The 22,523-nt window shown below is 38.6% G+C and overlaps 1 protein-coding gene across 19 annotated transcripts in view; it reads right to left on the minus strand.

Moving 5' to 3' along the window:
• Positions 1 to 22,523, minus strand: part of HDAC9 (histone deacetylase 9) — a 286,849-nt gene that overhangs the window by 210,596 nt on the left and 53,730 nt on the right. For 11 of the 19 annotated variants that reach the window (XR_003922556.2, XR_003922557.2, XM_041122195.1 and 8 more), the window contains exons 4-7: positions 21,851 to 22,001; positions 19,520 to 19,646; positions 17,414 to 17,535; positions 2,373 to 2,501 (exon numbers count right to left, since the gene is read on the minus strand). Coding sequence is in view for 17 of the 19 variants with exons in the window: in XM_041122195.1 (XP_040978129.1) it covers positions 2,373 to 2,501; positions 17,414 to 17,535; positions 19,520 to 19,646; positions 21,851 to 22,001 (529 nt within the window). In the remaining 2 variants the exon portion in view is untranslated. The remainder of the gene's footprint in view (positions 1 to 2,372; positions 2,502 to 17,413; positions 17,536 to 19,519; positions 19,647 to 21,850; positions 22,002 to 22,523) is intronic. The other 8 variants (XM_030007857.2, XM_030007865.2, XM_030007863.2 and 5 more) reach the window with 3 other exon arrangements.

Here is a 22,523-nt window from a genome sequence, read left to right on the forward strand (position 1 = left end):
CTGTTTAGAAAGGGCATGAGCCTGTTGTGGACTAATTACGTATGCAAGTAATAATGGCAAAATATACACCACTTTCACTACATCTTTGGCACAAATATGAAGGAATATTTATAGCATACAAAAATTTTAAAATAGCATTTGAAAGACTGTATGTTATCTTGATTTAAAATTTCCCAAGTTCTGTCTAAGATAAAGGGGAAGAGGATGATCTTGTTGTGTGTTGTTGTATTGAGTTATTCTAATCCTACACTGATATAAATTAAATTTATGTAATGGAAACAGTTAACAAGGTTAAAGATGGAAGAGTGCAGCATCAGCAGAGGTAAGCCTATTTCATGGGATAGCTTTCAAATTAAAGTACTCAGGAAGTTAAAATAATTAATATCTAAATGTGGCAGTAAATATTCTATAGCCACTTCTTTGCTTCTTCACTCTTTCTGCCCCAGTGCACATGCAAAAATATATCTTCACTTTGACTAAAATTACTGGGAGATTTCCTAGCTGTTTCTTGGACCTGTTACTCTTTCCTACTAGAGATGACTTCAATTTACTGAAGTGAATCTGTACCCAGCTATACTAACTGGTCAAGTAAAGTTCTCACATCGTATTCTCACTAGTTTTCAGAGAAGAGCAGAAAGATAAACTTATTCTTTTCTCTCAGTTTTTTAAAAATTACAATAGCACTTTTTGTATAAATAGGCAATTAAATAAAGCAATATTTTCAGTTAAAAGAATGAAAAAAAAGGAGAAAAAGGCTTCGGCCAGAAATGTTTGATCAGGGAAGTTTTGATTATGAAAGGTGCAATCTGTCATATAGCCGATATTAATAATTAAAATGGCAATCTGTAAGGCTCAGAATTATTGTCAGAGCTAGGAAGAGAACACATTTATATTCAGGTTTCTGCTCTTTCAATGGTCGCAGAAAAGAACTCCTGGGATAAGTATTTTGCGTTATACCTTACTTGTGAGCATACAAAATATAAAGAAATCATCTAAAACTAAGGGGAAGTGGAGATCAAGAATCTCATAAGAGCTTCAGCAAATGGAAATAATAACTTAGCTGTAAAAAAATTCTAATCTGGAAATAATTTATAGGGAAATTACCTTATTTAGTTACTCTCATACTTACATTCACATCTACATCTCAGTTTTACACATGACATACTGTGAAAAGTTGTCATAAGAATTGTATGTGTGGGGACATTGACATGAATTTGTTCATGTTTGTTATGTTTCCATCTTGGTGTGACATAATTCTGATATACCAAGTGAATTCAGACACATCTGACAGACTAGTAACAGTTGGTTGCATAAACATATGACCTGATTGTAACATCACTTGAACAAGCCATGAAGCTACCAAATATCGATGCAAAGTCAAAGCAAGAAATGTCAGAATGAGGTCAAATACTGTAAATGCTCTTTTCTTTCAAATCAACAGTTAAAGCCTTGGCAGCATACTAATCCTAAGGAGAGGACTTTAGGCTGTTTGGGAACTTGGGTGCAATTCTGCAACATAATATACATAACAAAATTTACCACTCTGCAATACCAAAGATGTTAAAGAAAGCCTTAGCATCCATGGTTCATCCACCCAGTCACTTTTTAAGTTCAAAGGCAGGAAAAATATTGAAAACAAATACTACTTGATGACAAATTCTTACGTTGCTTTTTTTCCTCTTTTAATCCCTTCCTATGTGCCTAATTCTGTATTTTTACATGCTAGAAGTTCCCTTTCAGTTACTAAGAATACTTACTAACTGCTATGACCAACAATATGCCACTGAATATTTAAATGTTTCAACTCTTTCTTCTCAAAAAAACAGCTTAGTGAGCCCTTACATCAAAAACAGCTAATCTTGACATTTTCAAACAAGAGAAACCAGAGGAACGGGGACAAACATAAGATTCCAAAATGTCCTTGATTAACCTAAGTAATGCCAGATAGGTGTTTTTGTGCCTGGTATTAGTATCTGCATTTTCCATGGGCGATGGGAAGTGGGAGGTGAAAGACCCAAAATATTGTCCCTGTACAGAAGACACAAGTGAAGGGAACAGACTATTATTGTTTTCTCCTTTGATGTCCCTTGCCACCAGCAGTCTACCATTTGTTTGTTCTTGTACTTGCTGTTGTAAAGTACTGGTTTCCAAGCTGGTTTGAAAGTATGGCTTTCAAATTGACAATGACTTTTTAGTAAGTTGTAGAAAACTGTTTACAAGCTATTTACACACAACCATTTAATATGGTTTTCTTTTCAGCAGCAGAAAAAAAAGATACAACCTTTTGTTTAGCAAACGGTTTCAATTCCAAAATACCACTACTATTCTGTGAGCAGCTGCAGCTGATACAGAATTTCTCCATTCTTAATTACCTGTCACCTCAAAGAGTCGCTTCTTGAATGAACTGATGTTTCCATCCTTCCTCCTGAGTAAAGGACTGCTTCTCCTTTCTGTAACCTTTTGTTTTAACCTTGAACGTACCTTCAAATTAGGCTCTGATGCTGGAAATGAAGAGAAGAAAATAAATTATTACAAATCAAATTGCTACTTTGTGTCAGACACCACTGACATTCCCTGTAGGACCTCATCTGATTCAAGGAGGGCTTGGAGGCAGAGATTTTACTGCCCATCCTCCCCAGCCATCCTGCTGCTCCTCATACCACTCCATCTTAGATTGGAGGCTAGGAAAGAGAGGAAGAGAGCTGAAAAGCTTTGGATCCCAGTATTTTTCTCATCCCATTTCAACTCTGAAGTTAACCATTAATTATTGTTAATATCATAAGCATAAATTAGAGATGAATGCAACTTTTATTCTACATCTTTTTTATCTCTCTTGTAGGTGAAACTTGGATGGAAATACAGCTTGGAACTTGGAACCTTATAATTGGATTATGGTCTGATGACAGAAATAGAGAGAAGCCTCCACTGGTGCGTTTTGACTTCTCTTAGAAATATAAATTACGACAAGCCTTGCTGGCAGAACATTTCTTGGTCAGCAATTTTAGGCCCAGAACTTCAATGTTTTCTGAGTAACACACCAAACAACTAGATTTATGACAGTGTCCTAAGAACATTTACACAGCAAAATATATGCTCCGAAAATGAAGAAGCAGGATTGATTCCCAGAAAACCTAGGATTATATTTAATGCACCTTGGGTAAGTTCCACCTTTGTTTCCTAAATGGACACAGCCTTTTCATGTGAAGGCCAGAGATGAAGCTCTGCTGTGCTTTTTATTTTGTGATATTTTTAGCATGATCATGTACTCATTTATCTGTTCTTCTGAGTAAACCCTCTATCAAACAGACTGCTAAGAGCTAGTGAAAAATAATTGTGGAATAGAATTTGTTTGTATTTCCCTTTCGGGAACTGAGGCTTGGCTAAGCAGTATCTCAAAATAGAGAGAGCTGGAAACTGGGATCAGTTCTCTCTTCTATGCACAGACATAAGCCCAGCCCCAAAGAAGGAGCAAGAGTTAGCAGAAAAATGAAATAAATGAAATCTACATTCAATTCAGCATTATACCATTTGTCACTTCGGGGCAGAAACTCAATCCCACACTTCTAATTCCAGTCCCTGCCCAGCATGTAATATTGCACATTTTTTTCCTGCTGTCCCACTTGTTCCCTCAGGGATGGGGCCATTAGAAATGCTCACGCAAGAGCAAAGGGGCTGCACCTCCATTGGAGTGCTGCTGTAACCGGCAGTACCTGCAGTCATGCGCCAGCCTTTGTCATGTACTACATCGCTCTTGGCAAGTGCTCCCTTCTAAGTGGCTTGTGCCTTGAGTACATTTCAGACCAAGATATGCAGGCTAGCACAAGACTGGAAATCTTTAATAATAAAAATATCAACAAGAAATTTATTTTCTATCATTTACTACCACTGTTACGACCAATGGTTCTAGCGACGGAGTACAGATGACTTATTTGCTGTCTATGATACCATTTGCTATGAAACTGAGAATATAAAATATAACAATGGGCTAAGATTACACTACATGCTTTCACCACAGATCTCACCAGGTATAGTGACATTTGGAAGAAAAGGTGCTCATTCTTTTTGCACTTATTGTTATTTCGATTTATACTATTCAGTACTCTTAAAATTTAGGAGAATATTTCCATACCTGTGACAGACTAATGTGATACAAATCCTTTGCAACACTCACTGGAGAAATGCTCCACTTCTATATGAATGTTTCATGCTCAGTCAGAGAGATTGCCTTTCTATTTTTACCACATTCCCATCATATTCTGCATCTGAATCAACCATATAAGCAGAGAAAGCAGACTTTGATGTCAATGTCTGAATTTATGAGCCATCTGAGAAGACAGCCCTTGCATGAAAGACAAAGATAATTCTTAAATGGAAATAATCGATTTTAAAATGAAAAGGCATGGAGAAGAGTGGTTTTTAAATTATAAAATGAACCTCCCAATAAAAAACAAAGCCAAGGTTTGAAGAGTGTTTGCTTCAAGTACTGGCTTTCTTGAATGGCTCCCATGAGACACTGCCAACTCCTAACATGGTACTAGCTAGGACTTGATGGCTGACAATAAGAATTCAGGTTTCAGTGCACTAAATATATAAAACTAACCAATTTGAGGATGTCTGCTCCAACGGACAAAATACAGAACTGGAAAGTGGTTTCTTGATACCTGTCTGTGACTAAGGCATTGAGTTGGTGTGTGACTGTAGAGGTCACTGTACCATCCTGCCCCACTGAAGCTGAAGCAGGATTATTGTTGACTGCAGCAGGTATGGTTCACAACACCAATCCTATGTGCTTCAGTGCACTCCTACATGAAGGCAGTAATACATCTATAATTGCCAACTCTCTTCTGATAGTTAAAAAGGCAAAATTAAGTATTTTAAGCTTCAAGGACAGAACCGTGGATTAAAATTATAAATGTATATACATATATATACACACATGACTGCCCCAAAGCACATACATGAGATTATTTAGAAATTATTTTAATCCTTTAAACTGAAATGCAAACAAGTAAGCAAAAAGTGAAAATAAATTTTTCAGGTGTTTTTTTTTAATTTAATTGTTCCCCTTGCAAGGCACTTGGGAAACCTTAGTGGCAAATAGTGAAGAATTATTACAATTAATCTGCCTTATGTTTCAAATGAGCATTTAGTTCAATACTTTAACTACTGGTTCTTAGAAGTGGTCTATAGAGAGATAATGCTCAAAATAATTTTGCATTAGCCACCTCTGTAAGCATTTCTGCTGCACGTTATTAGCACCTTTGCTCAATTAATTAACCTTTGCTCAGAGTAGCTTCCTCATGCAGATACAAGCCCCAAAGAATTAACCTTTTTTGGCTCTATACTACTACAAAATCACTGAAAAGACCTTAATGCAGTCTACTATATGCGGTGATTCAACCATAAACCAAGACACTGACTCAGTAAGCTAGTTGCATGTGGCTAACTTTCTGTACTCCAAGCATCCCACTGGGGTCCAGGACTCTAAACTAGATTAATTCTACCCCATACAGGATGCATCTTGTATCTCACCTTCCTGAGGAAATAGGGCCTCTCTAAAGCGCTGGAGGTGCTGAATGAGGTGGGGTTTGCTGGGTTAGATGCCTGCAACTATAGTGGGCTGAATCATCTGACCAACGAGCCAGAATGCCAGAGTCAAGAGAAAAACAAGAGCACGTGGCCAGGAGTGTAGCAGATGAGGAAAACAGGACTGCAAGTTTTCATGGCAGCAGGCTGATAGGTTGGCCTATTCATGTAAAATCCTGCTAACAACCACTATACATCTGCTATTGGTCTAACTGGCCACTATTAGCCTAGCCTCTTTGCTCCACAAATCTTTGCACTTCTACTACATTTAGCACTTTGGAACAAGTAATAATCAGTTCCCACTTGGAGAAAGGGAAAATATATTATTTGACAGTGTTTTGTTGCAAAGAAAATGAAAAGACGCAGCTGTTTTCTCTGAAGGCCATCGAAGTCCATGTCATTGATCTCGATGGGAATCAGTTGATACCCATTTGAGTGATTCACTTGAGTGGATTTCAAGCAAGACAAGCCTGAAAATGACTTTGTTTATGTAACTGCAGCATAATTTGGAATAACGAGATGTTGCAGTAATATGGCTTGTTCAGTCTCATTGCTATTACCTGGCTTATTCTCTTTTTAGTGCTGGTAATAATAATGCTTGTTCAGTCTCATTGCTATTACCTGGCTTATTCTCTTTTTAGTGCTGGTAATAATGAACTGGTATTACTCTTTAAATGACTGTAAGTGGGAAACAGGTATGACAGATACTGAAAGTATTAGTTTAAACAACAGAAGATACCACAGGCAACCCAAGGATTGGTTACCTAACTCGTTGGCATGACTTGTAACTATCTCTCCAGAACTGAGAACTTTGGTTCTAGGTGAAGAAGAAAAACAGTGTCTCAATGACTTTTCTCATCTTTTAGGGTGGCTTCATATAGCAGGAAAGAAGGAAGTAACTGTACTGTTAAAAATGGACGATATACAGACTTCTATATAGGTACACATTAATTTCATCACAACAACCATCATTGCTCAGGTGAAAGAAAACTATTGTCTCCTGAGGAACATGATACTGAAACACAAGCATGAGAGATAGGAAAATGAGTTGGTGAAGTCATTATGTCCTATACTCCACTTTGCTTAATATTAGCAATTTGCAGATACCAGCATTAAAGAATATAGCCTGGGGCCACATCGCTCCCAAATGAGCTGAGGTTTTTTTGACAGGGCTTTGCTTCACTGTTTCTTTTTATTAAACACACAGAGACATTTAAGAAGAAGGGATAAAAATCCTTTCTACGCATGGGGAGAGGACATATATATGAAGGGAATGTAAAAGATAATAATACACTACTTTCTGATGGTTCCTGGAACACAGTACTACTTTTGTATCAGAAGAGCGTGTGCCAACTTCAAATCAGCATTTAATGAACCCAGGCAGGAAATGGGGGATGGGAGAGGGTGCATAGCGAGCAGGTCCTCATCTTGAGGCTAAAGCCATATATAGGAAACCTGAAGAATAGAAAGTGAGCTTTTGTCCAGACTTCGAAAGGCTCTAAAGTGAAAGCATTTCCTTTTCCTCACTGGCAGGCTAGCTTAGAAAAGCTGTGGGGCAGTCAAGGTAAATGATGCTAAATTTGGCTACAAAGATTCCAACAACAGCACGAGCAACAGCGCCAAATGCACATCTTGAGAAAGATAAATCATTCCCTATTGCCCAGACACCATGTGTTATCCCTAAGATTCTTCTGAAACAATAACTTAGACTTCTCTAACATAATTAAGTCAACAGAAACAATTATGAAAAAAAGACTTAATGATCTTGAAGTAAGCCTTCACTGGTATTCTCTATTTCTTCAGCTGTCATCTTTTTTAAGCTGTGAAAGCTCATATATTATACTGATTTGAATATATTCTATGCTGTACTCCATGCACAAGCTATTGTTTTTTCCTACCTTATATCTAACAAGTATCAATAAAGGAATACATAGTCAAGGAATCTTTCTTTTTTCACACCGCATAGGTTGTTATTTTTTATACTATTGTACTAGAGACCCACGCACAGATAAGCATTATATGCTTTACAACACACAACCATGGCAGTCCATACCTGAGATAGCCTAAAATCTAAGTTATAGGACAAAAGGATGATGTGTGGGTATAGACCATCAGGGATACAAGAGAAACTAATGAGACGGTACCGGTTAGCACGATGGTGGTATTGCCAGCATACCAGTGGGGGTTATCCTTTGTCAAGTTTCTTTCTGGCACTGTGGCAACTGAGAATTTTTAAGAAGATACTGAATGTGGATAATGAGGTAACTCTGAGATCTCTGTCATGATTTCATTTGAAGCAGGAGGAGCAGAATGGAAGAAAACATACTGTGAAGAGATCCTCATTTTGATGGGTCCACTGCATAGCACAACAGGTTCCTGGTCCATGCTGTGCGCTCACAGTCACCATGGTAATACACATAAGTAACAAAACAGCCTGCCTGTCTATGCCATGCCAGGACCTGGAGATCAAGGGAAAAGTCAAATCCCATCTTACTACTGCAGCAACAAAAACAGCCAAAAGAGGCATATCTAAGGTTCCTAAGAAGCTAGTCCGAGGGCAGTGGGCTTCCCAGCTTCCCCCTCAGTGATGTAGGCAGAATGAAAGGCACAAGATACCCCTATGCACCATCAGAAAGGATAAGTGAGAAGATAATCCGGGCTTCCTCACCATAACTATGAACGCAGCCAAAGCCAGGCAGAAAGCTAGAGAGGCAGAGAACACAGGTCAGGGACCAGAACCACTTCCAGCTTCTTCAGCCACTTTCTGGAGAGCTGCAAATGAGTTTGTCCTTCTGAGAGACCTGATGGTCTCTCAGCCTTTCCTCTGCTGCATGTGGTTCTCGCAGACATGTAAATAGTCTCTCGTCTGCGTGGAGTTTCTGACTTCTGCTCTGGCTTCCTGTAGGCAGCCACAGACTGCTTCAGCCACCTCCACAGAGCTGAATATATTAGGCATAGGCAAGATGAGCAATGACTTTTTGTTTTCATACATGACTGACTGACATTTGCTGTAGAAGGCCATGTCCCAGTACTGGACAACCTTGGACAATGAACACGTGGACATCCTCCCCACTGGCTGACAGACTGGAAGATACCAGCATGTAGTACAATTCAGTAGATTCAATGATTTCTAAATTCTGGTGATTTAAAATGCCATTTCTGAAAGAGTTTTAAATTACATTAATGAGACTGAAAGCTATTTTTACATGCCCTCCAATGCTCTTCCACGAACTACATGGACCTGACCGCTGGGTGGTCCCAACAAGGCTGGAGCACCAGATACAGCAGTCCAGGATGGAGACACTTTGTTCTTCCGGCTTGCATCACCTGATGTGCTTTCAGCATATACCGAAACTGTTTCCTGTACAACCATTCACTTTAAGGAGAGTGCTGGTCATATGTGAAACCCTTTAGTCCTTTGCTTTATTTTACTTTTGTAAAAGGTAGAATGCTTTATTTATTCAGACTAAGGTAAATATCCATTCCCCAAATAAAAAAACAGGTTTAGTGAAACACATGGTAAAAGAGCTAATTAGATTAGAGGGGATCTCGCAGCCCTTCAGCTCTCTTCAGGCTAAGGAAGCCAATTTAACAAGATTAGCAAATTTTCATTGATTTCCTAAAGAAGGTTCAAAAATGAAATATTCCCTGAAGCTGTTTTAAATACCTAACTTTTCCTTCTTATTCATTGCAGTCGGTATGAAATATAAAATTTGTTTTATTATCCACGCAAACAAGTGTTATCTTTCTAGGAATGATTTATTGAGTTAGATGGAGGAATTATTACTTAGTGTACTGCTTGCATTTAGCCAGAATTAGAGACCTTTGTATTTTTCATTAAAAGCTGACCAGTGCAATAGATGTCCTGTTGATATTTGTTCTGCATGTAACCTGTGAGGCAAAAGAACAGGTCTCTTGATAGAATCCTTAATAATTTCTATTCCTTAGCACAGAAACAGCATCTCCTTGCATTTGCACCACTGGGCTATATAGCAGTTTCAATGAGGGCATGGTTTCACTGGGCCTCGGGTCCTCATTACATGTCAAGTCTGCTGAAACCATGGCATATTATTGCTATGTCAGGTCCATCTTAATCTTCTTCCATGTAAACTAATATCCTTTTCCAATAATAAATAGGGGATTAAAAAGCAAATAATACTATACTGTCTTGAAACATAGAATAAAAGAACAAGGATATTTAAAAATTAATTCTCATCTTCCCTACACATCTTCAAATTCTATAATTTTTTTGCAATTTTATGCCACTTATGGGAGCCAAATCATATCTGAGTTCTCAGGAGGTGTAGAAGAGAAAGAAGGTGAAACATGCTATTTAATAAAGGGCATCCCTCATTTGAATGGTAATAACCAAATTTCAATATGCATGACTGGCAGTCCTTCTGGTTAGGTCTCCACTGGTTATTCGCGCTCCCACTTCTGACCATATACACCAGTCAGTTCTAGCTGGGAAGAAGTAATGGGAATACCATACTTTCTACAAATATAGCAAATCCCACCCTTCAGCCTAACTCCTCCTACAACATCCATTGAGTCACTAATTTTGCACAAGAAAAAATACTTTCTTCAGTGAAGAAGTGCCAGAGATAATACCCTAGCCCCAAAAGTTGAGGCTTTTGCAGGGTCACAGTTTGACCCCTAGGTACATGATTTATTTTTTATAGAATAACCATGTTCATGATTATGTTGCTCCCGAAGCCCCATAGAAGAAGGAATTATTTAATAGGGTGATTAAATCCCACCGATTTTAATCTAGGAAAATATCCAGCAGTGATAACTCATCGATGGCAGGCAAAAAGTATACTGTAATATTTCATCAACCTTCAGAAATTCATGATGAAACACCATCACCTTCTCCCCCAGTTTAATGGGGCATCAATGTCGTCAGTAGATAAGAGCTGGGCAGGTCTAGATTGCTGAAGCATACCCTTTGGAGTTGCCCAAAGACAACACAGAGTACAGGATGCCAAGAAAACAAAAGCAACCAAAACACAGTATATCTTGCTTTCCTAGCAGATGAGAACTATGGGCCAAATTCAGCTCAAGAGTAGGAAGGCACTTCAGCTCCACTGAAGACAAATGAAGATAAAATTGGACCCAAAGTTGTTTGGACTTTCAAAACATGTTTTCCTAACTTCTGTGGGCAAGGTTGACTCTGTGAAAGGATCCCTCCATGTTAAGTGAGGTGAGGAGAAGACTGTTTAAAGCCTTAATTAGACGTTGACACTGCACCTTCACAACAAAACTGAATTAAAACAAGTTTACTTTTAGATAGGTTCTTTATGCTCTAGGATGTAATTCCAGTCCCCTACAACTCAATTAGCTAAATACACAATGTAACCTTCCATCTGGTAGAGTAATTTAACAGGAATAATTGTGCACCACCATAACTCAACGAGACACTGAGGAAAACCATTGAAATGCTATTTCCTTTCCTTTGGAGGAGAATTATGTACAATTTCAGCATGCTTTGCATTGCTAACAGTTAAAGCCAACAGGGAGGTATCACTCTCATTTATATTACTTTCCCATGAGAAAATCAAAAGCAAAGTACAAAGCTTATGCCGTTGTTCATGAATGGCTCTGTAATACTTACTTGGCTTTAGCCAGAACATGTTATTTGGCAGCTAAACCCCTTAATTATAGTTGTGGGTTTGAACAGATTTTTCAGTGAAACTATGTTTTGCAGGAGTTTGGAGAAGTGCAATCTTTACTAACCAACATCTTCTATTTTGGATGATCTGATACCATGTGATTTCCACTTTTCACTTCTCTGTTTCTCTCTTTTTGCCATCTTTTAGATGTTCTTGTTTACTTTTCTAAAAGTTTTCAACTGTCTCTGCCCTAGATACAGTGGAAGAAAACTCCTAGTCCCACTGAAATCAAACAGGACAGTTTCTACTGACTTCAAAGAGTCTGAGATTTTATATGCAATATTTTGTAACTTATTTATCCAGAGGGAACAGACTTTGAAATGCCCATTAAAACCACTCCACTTCATTTTCAATGGACATTATGCTCTTAAAATGCTTTAGATTTTAGGACTGCTCCCTGCCCCTTATATAAGCTGTTTCCTTTAGGTTCAAAAGTCAAAAAGGTGTCTAGTATCTGATTACCTGCTTATCCAAAAGTTACGCAAGCTACTTGTTAATGCTAATTTATAAAACATTTCTGAAAACATACACGGTTTGTGTAAGAAAACCTTTATGCAACCACATGAAGCAGAACTTTGTAATTCAATTTTGGCTCTGCATTGGGCAGTAAAAGGAGAACTAAGACAGTATTTAGACCAAGATCGTGTAATTAGTCTAGCCTCAAGAAGGTTCAGTATCTAGCACAATAGAGTAATTACTGGCGAGAAAGAAAGTGATGTATATACAAGAAGTAGTGGGATTTTTGCTAAAACAGAAATACAGTGAAAAACCCTTATCTGGGTCATCTTGAAACTGAGTATGAATCACCCACGCGTAACACCTTCGCTTCCCGCAATGAAAAGTAAGCAACAAATAAAATATATTAGAGGAAGAGTCTTGCACTGATGGGAAGGCTATGATGGTCTTTACGGGCATCACCCTGGTGATAACTCCTGTTGAATCCTGGTGCAGGCCCTGGCAGCTTTCATGACACCAAAGCATACATACACAAGTTCTTTTCTCTCTGACAGTGTCATTAAGCCTACCCTAGCATTCATTTTACTTCATTTTAAGCTATCTCAAAAAATTTTCCCTCTAACTTGAGCTAAATTAGAGTGACAGGGCATCCCTCCTCACCCCCAGCTTAGGAGGCTGCAGAACCCTGATGGACCCGAGATGACTGCAGCCCAGCACAGTAGCTACGAGGGTATTACATTTCCTTAGAGCTGCTGGCTCCCAGGGGCTGAACTCTGTTTTGGCCTGTTCATTACATGAATCCGGAAGAAGCTGTTAACAACAGTTTGCTTCAGATTCACTCTTCAATTGCAAGTGAAAGTTTCTTCTCTTTCTAAAACCTCTTACTACTAATTATGTCCTCTCAAGTTATTGATAGTGAATTTAGGAAGGCTAAAAAAGTCTGGTGATTAATGGGAAGAGAAGTCAAGAAAGAGAAGGGCTGGGAATCAGGATACTTCCCCCCCCCCCCCCGCCCCCGCTCTGTGATAAACACCAGTGATTTCCTTTGGGCACATCACCTAGTCCAAATTTGTCAAGACTGTTCATTAACCCAGGAAAAAAAGGACTCTGAGAGGCAGGAACGCTAAGCATCCCTGAAAAATGGGATAAAATGAGGAGAATCATATCATGTTTGCCTTGTTTCCCTGCTTCAATAAAAAAAGTGCCTCTCCCATTTATTGTGCTCACTCATAAACTCAGAGAAAAATAATGCTTCTCTCTACTGAGCTTGACTTCTTCATTTTGGCAGACCTGGTAATTGAGGGTTTGTGATCCTCTAAGCCTTTTTTTGTTACCAAAGACCAAAAGAAATCCAGCTTTTTCATATACTGTTACTTCACAGGACAGTGTTTTCCTAGAAAATGCAAACAGAAATGGAATTTGGTGGCACAAAATGGAAAGGGGGAAGAACTTTCACACACAAAATGTTTTTCTTCTCAGTTTCAACTGCTCCAGTAAATTACTGAGTCACTAAGTGCAGAAAGAATAATGGTAAGGAAATATTCTAATTAATTTCTTTTTTTAAAAAAAAAATACATCTGCTGAGTTCTTATTCAGGAATCTTTCACTCTCATTACACAAGAGCTATGCTGTTATTCTACTGCCTAATCAGGTTAACTTCATATGGTTTTTACAAAGTGATCTTCATGACTGTGCAGCACAGCCTTCTTCCTCTCTTTCATCACAATATTAAACAATCCTTCATCTCCTCTTCTTTCCTGTATGAAATTACATAATTTCCCCCCTCCAAGCAAGAACCTTGTACTATTTGCTATTAAAAAAACCCCATGCTCTATTTCCATTGAGCATGCTTCCAATTTTTGGAAAGCGAGCTACAAACATCTTCTCAAATAGTACTATTGTGAGTGATCTTTAAGCAAAATGCTTAAGTTGTAAGTTGTAAGCTTACAACTCCATCAGCAAGGAAAGATTCAACTGGCATAAAACCAAAATAAATAGAAATACTGATTGACATTCCCATTCTGCCATGATTGTGCTAAACTCAGGAAAGAAAAAAAAGTTTATACTTGATATGATGATGTCCCCGGAATTTCTTCCAACAAAAGCCAAAACTTGAGGCAAAATACAGAAATTCCATCTATAGCAACATTTTGAAAAAGCACACAGTTTTGGTTAGAGAGCTAACCTTTATTGTAATTTACTGGCTTTTGCTGGTTTGCATCAACACTTGCGCACAGAAAATGAAATGTTACAGATTGAAGAAAATGCAAATGGTATGGCCATTTGCCAGAATTTCTGCATTTACTTCAACAAGGTAAAAAAAAAAAACAAACCACTTCATTTGGAAAGAACTTCTACCCTATCAAACCCATGTTGTTTGCTACATTTTTGTTAGTTTTACAGTAACCTCGTCAAGCAGCTAATATTTTCACGGATAGATAGACATAGAATTATGGAGCTCAACAATCAAAACTTCCCCATATTAAATGATCAGGTCTTCAAAAGTGCACAGCTCCCATCAGAGCTCTTACAACAGTCAGTATGAATTTCAAAAGTATTCAGTAATAGGGAGGAATTTTCAAACCTCTCTGGGTAATTTAGACGCATTAGTCTCATTGAAAGTTAATGAGCCATGTGCTGCTCAGGCTTTCGGGTGCTTTGCTGAAAACACACATTATGACTGGTATCCATGGTGAAAATCGTGGGCATTTTCAAAATTTGATCTTATGCTCTTTAGGTTAAATTCTGCTCTTAGCTACAGATGTGTAGCTTCTCCTTATGGTATATTTATCTGTCCAATGAAGCAATAGGTCCCCGTGCTCTGCTCTTTTGAAAGTCTGTCAACACAGAGCATCTGAATGCAGCTGTGCAAAGAGCTGCCTATCCTGGCCTCTAGCCCTTAGGACAGTCCCAATCCTCCACGCAGCTAAGCTGTGTGAAGGCCACTGCTGACAAGTTCTGCTGCATCTTGCACAGAAAGGAATAATCACATGGCTCAGAGTGTTACTGAGTAACCATAGACACTGCACTAGGATGTTAACTCTGGTACCTAACTGTAAACATAGAAAGAGCAAGATTCCTAAGTCTTTCCCTAGTTATCTATGCATCCCATCATTCCAGATGCTAGAAGAGTAAAAGCTGCACAGAATATTTTCCTCTTTACCATAGTCTTTCTGAATTAATTTTTAAAAGATTAATAAGGAGGTGCCACTTCAATTAAGCAAAGGTTAAATAAATTACTGAACAAGAAAGTGAGCAAGCAAGACTCATGATTTACACTGAAAAACACATTAGGATGTCAGGAGAGAATCATTGAGCTTTGTTGCCCATTAAATCTGATCTTAGAGTAACCAATTTAATCAGAATTATCTTCCAAGAGCGTTTATATTAAAGTTGGAGAAGAGGAAGATACCTCCGCCTTTTATATTATGAATATGGAAAATAAAATTGAGAAGCAAAACAAAGCTGTAATTAAAACCAACAACAGGTATTCCTTTCTTAAGGCTGAAAGGAATGTGAAGTCTGCTTTCATATGAATTGCTGACTTCATGCAGGTTCAGCACCACAGAGGGTTTACCAGGAGCCAGTGGCAACAAGCGTTCATAGCCTAAAGGAAAGGAAAAGAGGTTCGCCCCTCATGGCAAAGGTCAGATTTCTGCAGGCTTATAGCCTGTCCATATACATGAGTGTTCGTGGGACATCTTTGTCTAGTGAGGTCCCTTGAGGATGGCACAGGCTCCACAATGTCCCCTCTGCCTGGAGGATGGGCCTATAACCACCCAGATCAATTTAGGGTCATTTGACTTGTGTCGATCTGGTTGCTGTTGCTTTTACTCTCAACCTGATGAACAATCATTGCAACCCTTGTGGGTATGTTGCTGAAGGCTGGAATTAAACAACTCTAGTATACAGACAGATTGGATGTGTAAACAGGATATTTAACAGTTGCTGTTTTCATGGATGTGGAAAGCTATCAAACATACTCCCTTGCTAACATGCAACATGTTGTACACTTCATTTATATTTGCTTATCAGAATCACTATGTAAATGTCATAGAAATGGTTATGCTAATGATTATATTAGTATTTGTCTATTTATTCTGTAGATATCTTTTCAGAGAGTCATCATGTCCTTTGTTCAATTTTGGAACCGATGCATTGCATGCCCAAATATTTGGAATAACATATAGAAAACATCTGGATTTAATTATATTATAGTCGTCTTATGCAGACAATGGGAATTGAATTAAGGAATATTTTGAAACCCCCACAGAGATATAAAAGTATTAGCAGCTGCACGAGAACTTTACTGTTACAATGTCTGAAAATGTTTTGTTTTACAGATCAACAGTCTGACACATCATAAATATCAATCATAACATTTAAGATATATAAACATGGAAGAAAAATTAAAACTTGCATTTCAAAAACATGTAGATCAATTCACAGCATTTAGAAGATGTATAGTGTACCCTTTTGTTTAAAAAAATGAAAATGAATATTCAATTGGCACAGAAAATGTATGTTGTACAGTGGTATTAAGCAGAGAACCACATAAAGGCTTATTGTGACTGAATAGCCTGAACAAGATTTTATAGAATCTTGTTATATTGCCACCATATTGTACAAAGAGTAATTCAGCTAGAATAAATTAGCATTTTGCTTTTCATGCTTTCATTCCTTTGAAAATATTTGGGGATATAATATGAGCTTAGAGAGTCTGCCCCAAAGTATTAGATACAGACTGGATTTTCTTTCTGAATGTATGCTGGTTCCAAATGCCACTTCTTTTCAAGTCAGTACCAGTTTTGCAGTTAGTTTTCAATCTTCCAGTGGCTAAATCACATTCAAAGGCTGTTAGCACAGTAGGGGGTCAGACTTTCTCTCTGAATGTAACTATATCACTCAACAGCAGACTCATGCAATAAGCGATCTAATGTTTTCTTTTCTTTTTTTTTTCCCCTCCTCTTAGTGTCTCCCTGCATTCCTGGATACCGGTCACTGCACCAAGGACCTGAGGCAACAGCCACATGGATTCCACCACCATCCAGATTCTAGCTTTCTTTATGGTGCAGAAAAAGTCAAGTCTACAGTTCACCTGCTGTCAAGACAAAAGGTTCAGTTGCTAAATCCTCTGAAACTTTCTGAAATGTTCCAACGAACGTTTTTCTTGTACAATATTACACATTCCTATGTGTAAAAAGCACAGACAAATGTGTGCGTGTGTATGCATATATGCCTACAAACCTTGACAACCAATGACACAAAATATAATATTAATCCAATTCCTCCTCTTTCCATGAATTCCCCTCAAAATGTCTTGAAAAACATTGTCTAAAGGCAGCATACCAATACTGTATATACCATGCAAAAGAGAGAGCGCTATTAAACCCAGAAGTAATATTGAGACAAAGAAAATAATGCCATAAAAGATCCATGAAATGATGGTCTGTTTAGAAACTAAATCTATCAGGACTGAAGCCTGCACTAGCTGTTAGCACTGGGAAACACCGACTCTTGATATCATGTGGTCAGTCCGACCTCGTAAAGATGCAGTCAGGATCTTTGAACTTACCCATAGTATCATCCTGAGCAGGCTTTTTGGATTATGATATGTGCCTTGCTGATGGACAGCATGGTTAAAATAAAGGGTGGGAGAATTGCTGGGTAAGGGGCTCGAATAAACTACGCTAACTCACCCGTTTTACGAAGTGGAAAATCATCCTTGGCATCCTGCGCTCCTGGTAAAGTGTATTTGTATGGTGGCGAGGCCCCACTCAGGGGTGGAGAGCTTTGATCCAGTGAGGTATGGTGGGCAGCCCTGCAGCAGACACAGAGAGGTCACAAATTAGCAGTCACTGAGGTGACCAGCAGTAACTATCTACACATGTTGTACACATGTCTCAGCTGTGTTTATGTTCTCGTTTGTCTAAGTGTGCACAAACCACAGGCTCATGTAACCAATTTCACTTTTACAGTAAGTTATGGAACTCCTCGGGATTCCCAAGAACGCGCTTTTTGCACTCATTATAAAAGTCACATAGGATAACAGTCACATTGACCTACAGACAGGATCTGTCACCAGTTTGGGGAATTGACCATTTTAGATTGTTGCATTTTAATACGAACCAGCTGAGGCACAGCAAAAGTCATTTAAGTCTTGTTTATCATGTACAAATAGATGTACATTGATCCAGCCTCTTCTATGAAAATGTGGGGGATTTTCAGGGCAGGGGGCCTTGTATAAAACTAACCAGAAATATTGAGTTGTTATTATTATCTGTTGGAAAAAAACCCCAAAATATTTAGTGCACAAGGTAGATAAAACCTTGCATTTCGGTTCAGTTTGTAAGTTTTGTGAGCACACCACTGGGCAGCACATAGCACTCACGTCAGCAGAGAAGCTCCAAGCTGAAGAGTGCTTTCTGACAACTGCTGGATGAAAGAAATAGTGTGGGTAGATCTTTCTGAACACGGAAACTGCAAACTGCAAAGAAATTGCATCATTTGGCCCAGAGACAGGGTTTGGGTTTTTTTTGCTTGGTTGGTTGATTTTTCTATTTAGAGGGGAAGAGAGGGAAAGGAGGGAAACTTTCAAACTTTGTGTTTATCTAAACATAATTTTACTTGGCCTTTCACAGAGTCTCTCCCTATCTTTCCAATGTAGTGTGGTTAATCAATAATACACCTGTCAAAAGGGGCACTACCATGAGAGGAAGCGCTACTTTCCTTAGTGTAGCAGAAGACATCTTCTGCAGAGCTTCTCGTTCTCACTCATCTTAAGTCTCAGAACTAAGCTTGGATTATTAGTCCAGAAATCTTACATACTCAAGATAATTTCACACATTATTTGGGGAAAAAAAAGAAAATTAACCACCAGAAACAATGTAACTATATATTAAGTCATGTTACCACAATGCTCTGATTAGCTCAGAATGGAAACTCCAAGGGCAGGCCTTCAGTAATTCTTTTTAAAGAGAACAAGTACAAGACAGAAATCTAGTGTACCATATGCACTTTTGTTCATCCTGTTGAAGGCAAATTTGCATATAACATTGAAGTCTTTCAGAAATGCAGCCAGAGTTCATTTTGTTGGAATGACTTATGTGTCTGTTGTAATAAGAAAGTTAAAAAGGAATTAATCAGTAAAACAAAAAACAAAAAACAAAAAACGAGGGGGGGGTGATAAAAACTGTAAACTCTTAAAATGTTAATAGGCCTGTTATAGGACTCAACAAAATCACTTGTTTCAATGGTCTAAGCAGATTCTTATCAAGGCCAAGGCATCATAACAATATGCAGTTTTGGATACTAAAATCCATCACGGTAAGAAAAGTTAAATGACTGCTATCCTTCTCAAAATCCTTGTGAGTTACTTACACCATTCGAGTAACTTCACTGGAAAGCAGTATCTCTTCAAGAAGAAACAAGTTTTGTGATCAATTCAAAATCCAAGTAAATCAAACACAAAGTTGTTCTAACTACAAAAATTGAAGAGACTTGGAAAAATGACAGGTATAGTTGTAAAACTTGTGATAGCATCAAGAGATGAAGCAGTTGAAATAAAAACTTTATACAAATTTCTGAGAGCATCTTGTTCTGTATAGCTCTCGTCTCATCACTGAACACCCAAATACTCTTTAGTTCAACCAGAAATATTACACTTCTGACTTTTTGCTGACTTCTTGGTTGAACAACTGTCTTGTTCTGGAGGCAGACTCTCAATACCCCTGCTGAAGAAGCATTCTGTCAAGTTTTAACAGATACCTCAACAAGGCAAGGAAACAGGTTAATACTGAACGTACGTGTACCAGAGCTTGGGGTGGCGGCTCATGGAATGATTCTTCCCGTTTGCTGGAGAGTCTTTTGTTGCCGATTTACTCAACAGGAACTCTTGAAGTTTCTGCTTCACTTCTGTACTGGCCACGGCCCCTAAGACACAAAGAATTGAACATATCTTATCTCACTTTAAAAAATTACATTTTTAAAGAAAAAAAAAAACCCAAAACACACACAAAGAAAGCCTGAGTCTTGCTGCTGCCAGTGTTGTAAACTATAAAAAATATTGTTGGAAATCCATCAAAATGAGATAACATTTGGATTAATTGTTTGTCTGTAGAAGACTGAAGTTGGCCATAATCCAGATATTCAGTGAAGTCATAAGGAGTATTTCAACAGTAGATGAGGCTATTCATCCAGGGCAGATGTATCTACAGAATTTAAATTATTTCCTAATAATTCCCAAATACAAAACCAAGGATAGAACTAAAAAGATAGTGACAAAAGGTCACTTTGAGTTTGCATTAAAGAATGTTTTATCTTTTAGTAAATAGTAAATAGTAATAGCACACCAAAACTGTCCTCTGAACACTGTCTTGGTTATGAGCAGAATGCCGTAGAAAGAGCCAGCTGTGAGCCTTTTTATTCAAGCCACTTAAGAGCCTGTACCTGTGATGTCTGGAAGATAGACCACAGTCTGAAACATGAGTCTTAGTTGATAACTCTACTTTTACAACACAAAAACAACAGAAACACCAAAACACCAGGAAGACACAGTGCAGTTTGAAATCTCCAGGGGGCCAGCTCAATACAGTACAAGAAGTAGGGCATGTCAATGTCAGGTTAAACTGCCAATTCCTACTTGCAGCATGGGACATGCTTCTTTACTCACAGCCATAATACTCTTTATTAAAAAAGCATGAAGTAGAAAAATCTTCTCTCAATTTTCCATAAACAGTGACAAAAAAGGGAAGAAAAAACATTTCCTTAAAGTAGCAGCACTAAGGCATACTTATACTCTAAGTATTTGGTCACCCAACCCTGACACAGCACAGCTAGCTGGTGAGCATGTCCCCCTGTGACCCAGTTCCCATAAAATACCTCTACTACCCCTCAGCTTCAGACCCTAACTCCCCTTCCTGCACCTTTCTTCCCTCCTGTAGTCATTAAGTAGATCAGCAGCAGCAGCAAATGCTGGGGCTGGGCCTGGGGGGTCACAAGCGCTGCTTGGCTGGCAGCTACATACTGAACAGCCACCCAGCAAGCCAAACTGAGAAGGGAACCACTGAGTTCACATCACTGCTTTTCCTTTGGTGGGAGCACTAATAAAGCCCAACTGTTTATATGGAGGCTGATTTTTCATACCACTTACAGAAACCTTTTGTTCCTGCAGTTTCTGCCACCTTCCCACTGCTAGGTCAATAAGCTGGTGATGCTTTCACAGATTCATTGTTCACCAAAGTACTGGAAGCACCGTAGACACCTTCATTCTAAAGCCTACGATATGGTGGTACACCTACAACTGTTGAACTGATACATTTTTCCACCCAAGAAAAAAAGGCAGGAGCATAATGTACAGCTCTTTTCTGCTTCGGTCTTTGTCAATTAATTCTTGTGGTCCTTTAGCAGGGCAAGTAACAATATCTGCTGGTGGCAGCTTCATTTTGAAGACCTTCACAAGGTACTTCAACCTGCTTTTTAAACTGACCTCATGAAGGAGAATTATTTGTATCTGTCTCCCTCTAGTGAGCACCAAATTCCAACAGTATCCTTTATATCTGTCATTTGCCTTTGAGATATACGTGAGCTAGAAATAACCCTTGGTTGGGCCTCATGAAATGGCATCAAGAACAAACACAAGGCAGTTTGAAGAAGTACTAGAAAAAGTGTTCAGAAGTCCCAGCCAAAGATATTCTTCAATATTTTGTCATATTTTCAATCTTGAAACAATGCCCAAATTAGTTAATCAGCAAGTAATTTGATTTTTTGCTGTTTTGTGGTGCTTTCTGTATTGGGAAATAAGCTCTTCAGAATGAAGTTCTCAAGTGAAGCTTTAGGCTTTCAAATTCCCTCTTTTTTCATAAAAAGAGCTAGATTCTTGAGAGACATATACACAGGTCTGTCAAAGTGTGCTTTCCTACAGTCCTCCAAGTCTGCACACAAACCAGCAAACCAGTTTCTGTGGGTGCAGCAGGTGGCCCTGCCTTTCTGCAAGCACAGCCTCAACTTCTCTAGTTGTGTATTTCACACAGTAATAGGCTTGCTTCAGGTTCCTGTTCATCGTCCATTTTGGCTGGGAGAAGGCAAAGGGGAATAGATCAATTTCTTATTAGGATTCATGGTACAACGGCTCTTACTTTCTCGGCCTCTTTCTTTGCCTCGGAGGGGAGGAAGCTGTTGTTCCCTGCGATGCCTCTCCAGTTCCTGCTCTTGTCTCTGCTGCTCCAGTTTCTGCTCTTTTTCAAGGAGTTCTTGCTGTTGTTTAATGGCTAGGAGTTCCTGTTGTAACTTGCACAGAACAAAAAGACATGAGAAAGTGCAGTTTGCACTGTTTTCTAGGTCAGTCCTGGCTAAAACAACCCTCTTGAATAACTGAGTATCAGTGCTTGCTTTTGTGCTTACACTTCTTTTCATCTCTTAACTGACTTTCCCCAGTCTTTTAAGCAGGATAGCGCATTACTGGCTGTCACTAAAATGAATTTTAATGTCAGCTAGCAGCCTGCTGCTCTGGTTTCACTTCTTTCTCTTTTGGCAAAGAAGCCTGGAAACTGCACAGGGTTCTTTGCCAGTGCATCACCCAACTCTGGCTGCTGTGCTCCGCTGCATTTGTCAGCTCCATCAAGCAGAAGTTTAGCACAGTAGCATAATGGCAAGTAGATCAGAAGGAAAAAATGAAAAGAAAGGCAAGATCACAAATTCATGCTCAAAATCCATTATAGCAATCCAACCATAGGGCATGTAATCCCATAAATAATTTTCTTTCTACATAATATCAGGCAGTTCAGAGAAGAGTGAAAACACAACACTTTC

This window comes from Aquila chrysaetos, chromosome 3, assembly GCF_900496995.4.
Source record: "Aquila chrysaetos chrysaetos chromosome 3, bAquChr1.4, whole genome shotgun sequence".
NCBI classification, from domain to species: Eukaryota; Metazoa; Chordata; class Aves; order Accipitriformes; family Accipitridae; genus Aquila; species Aquila chrysaetos.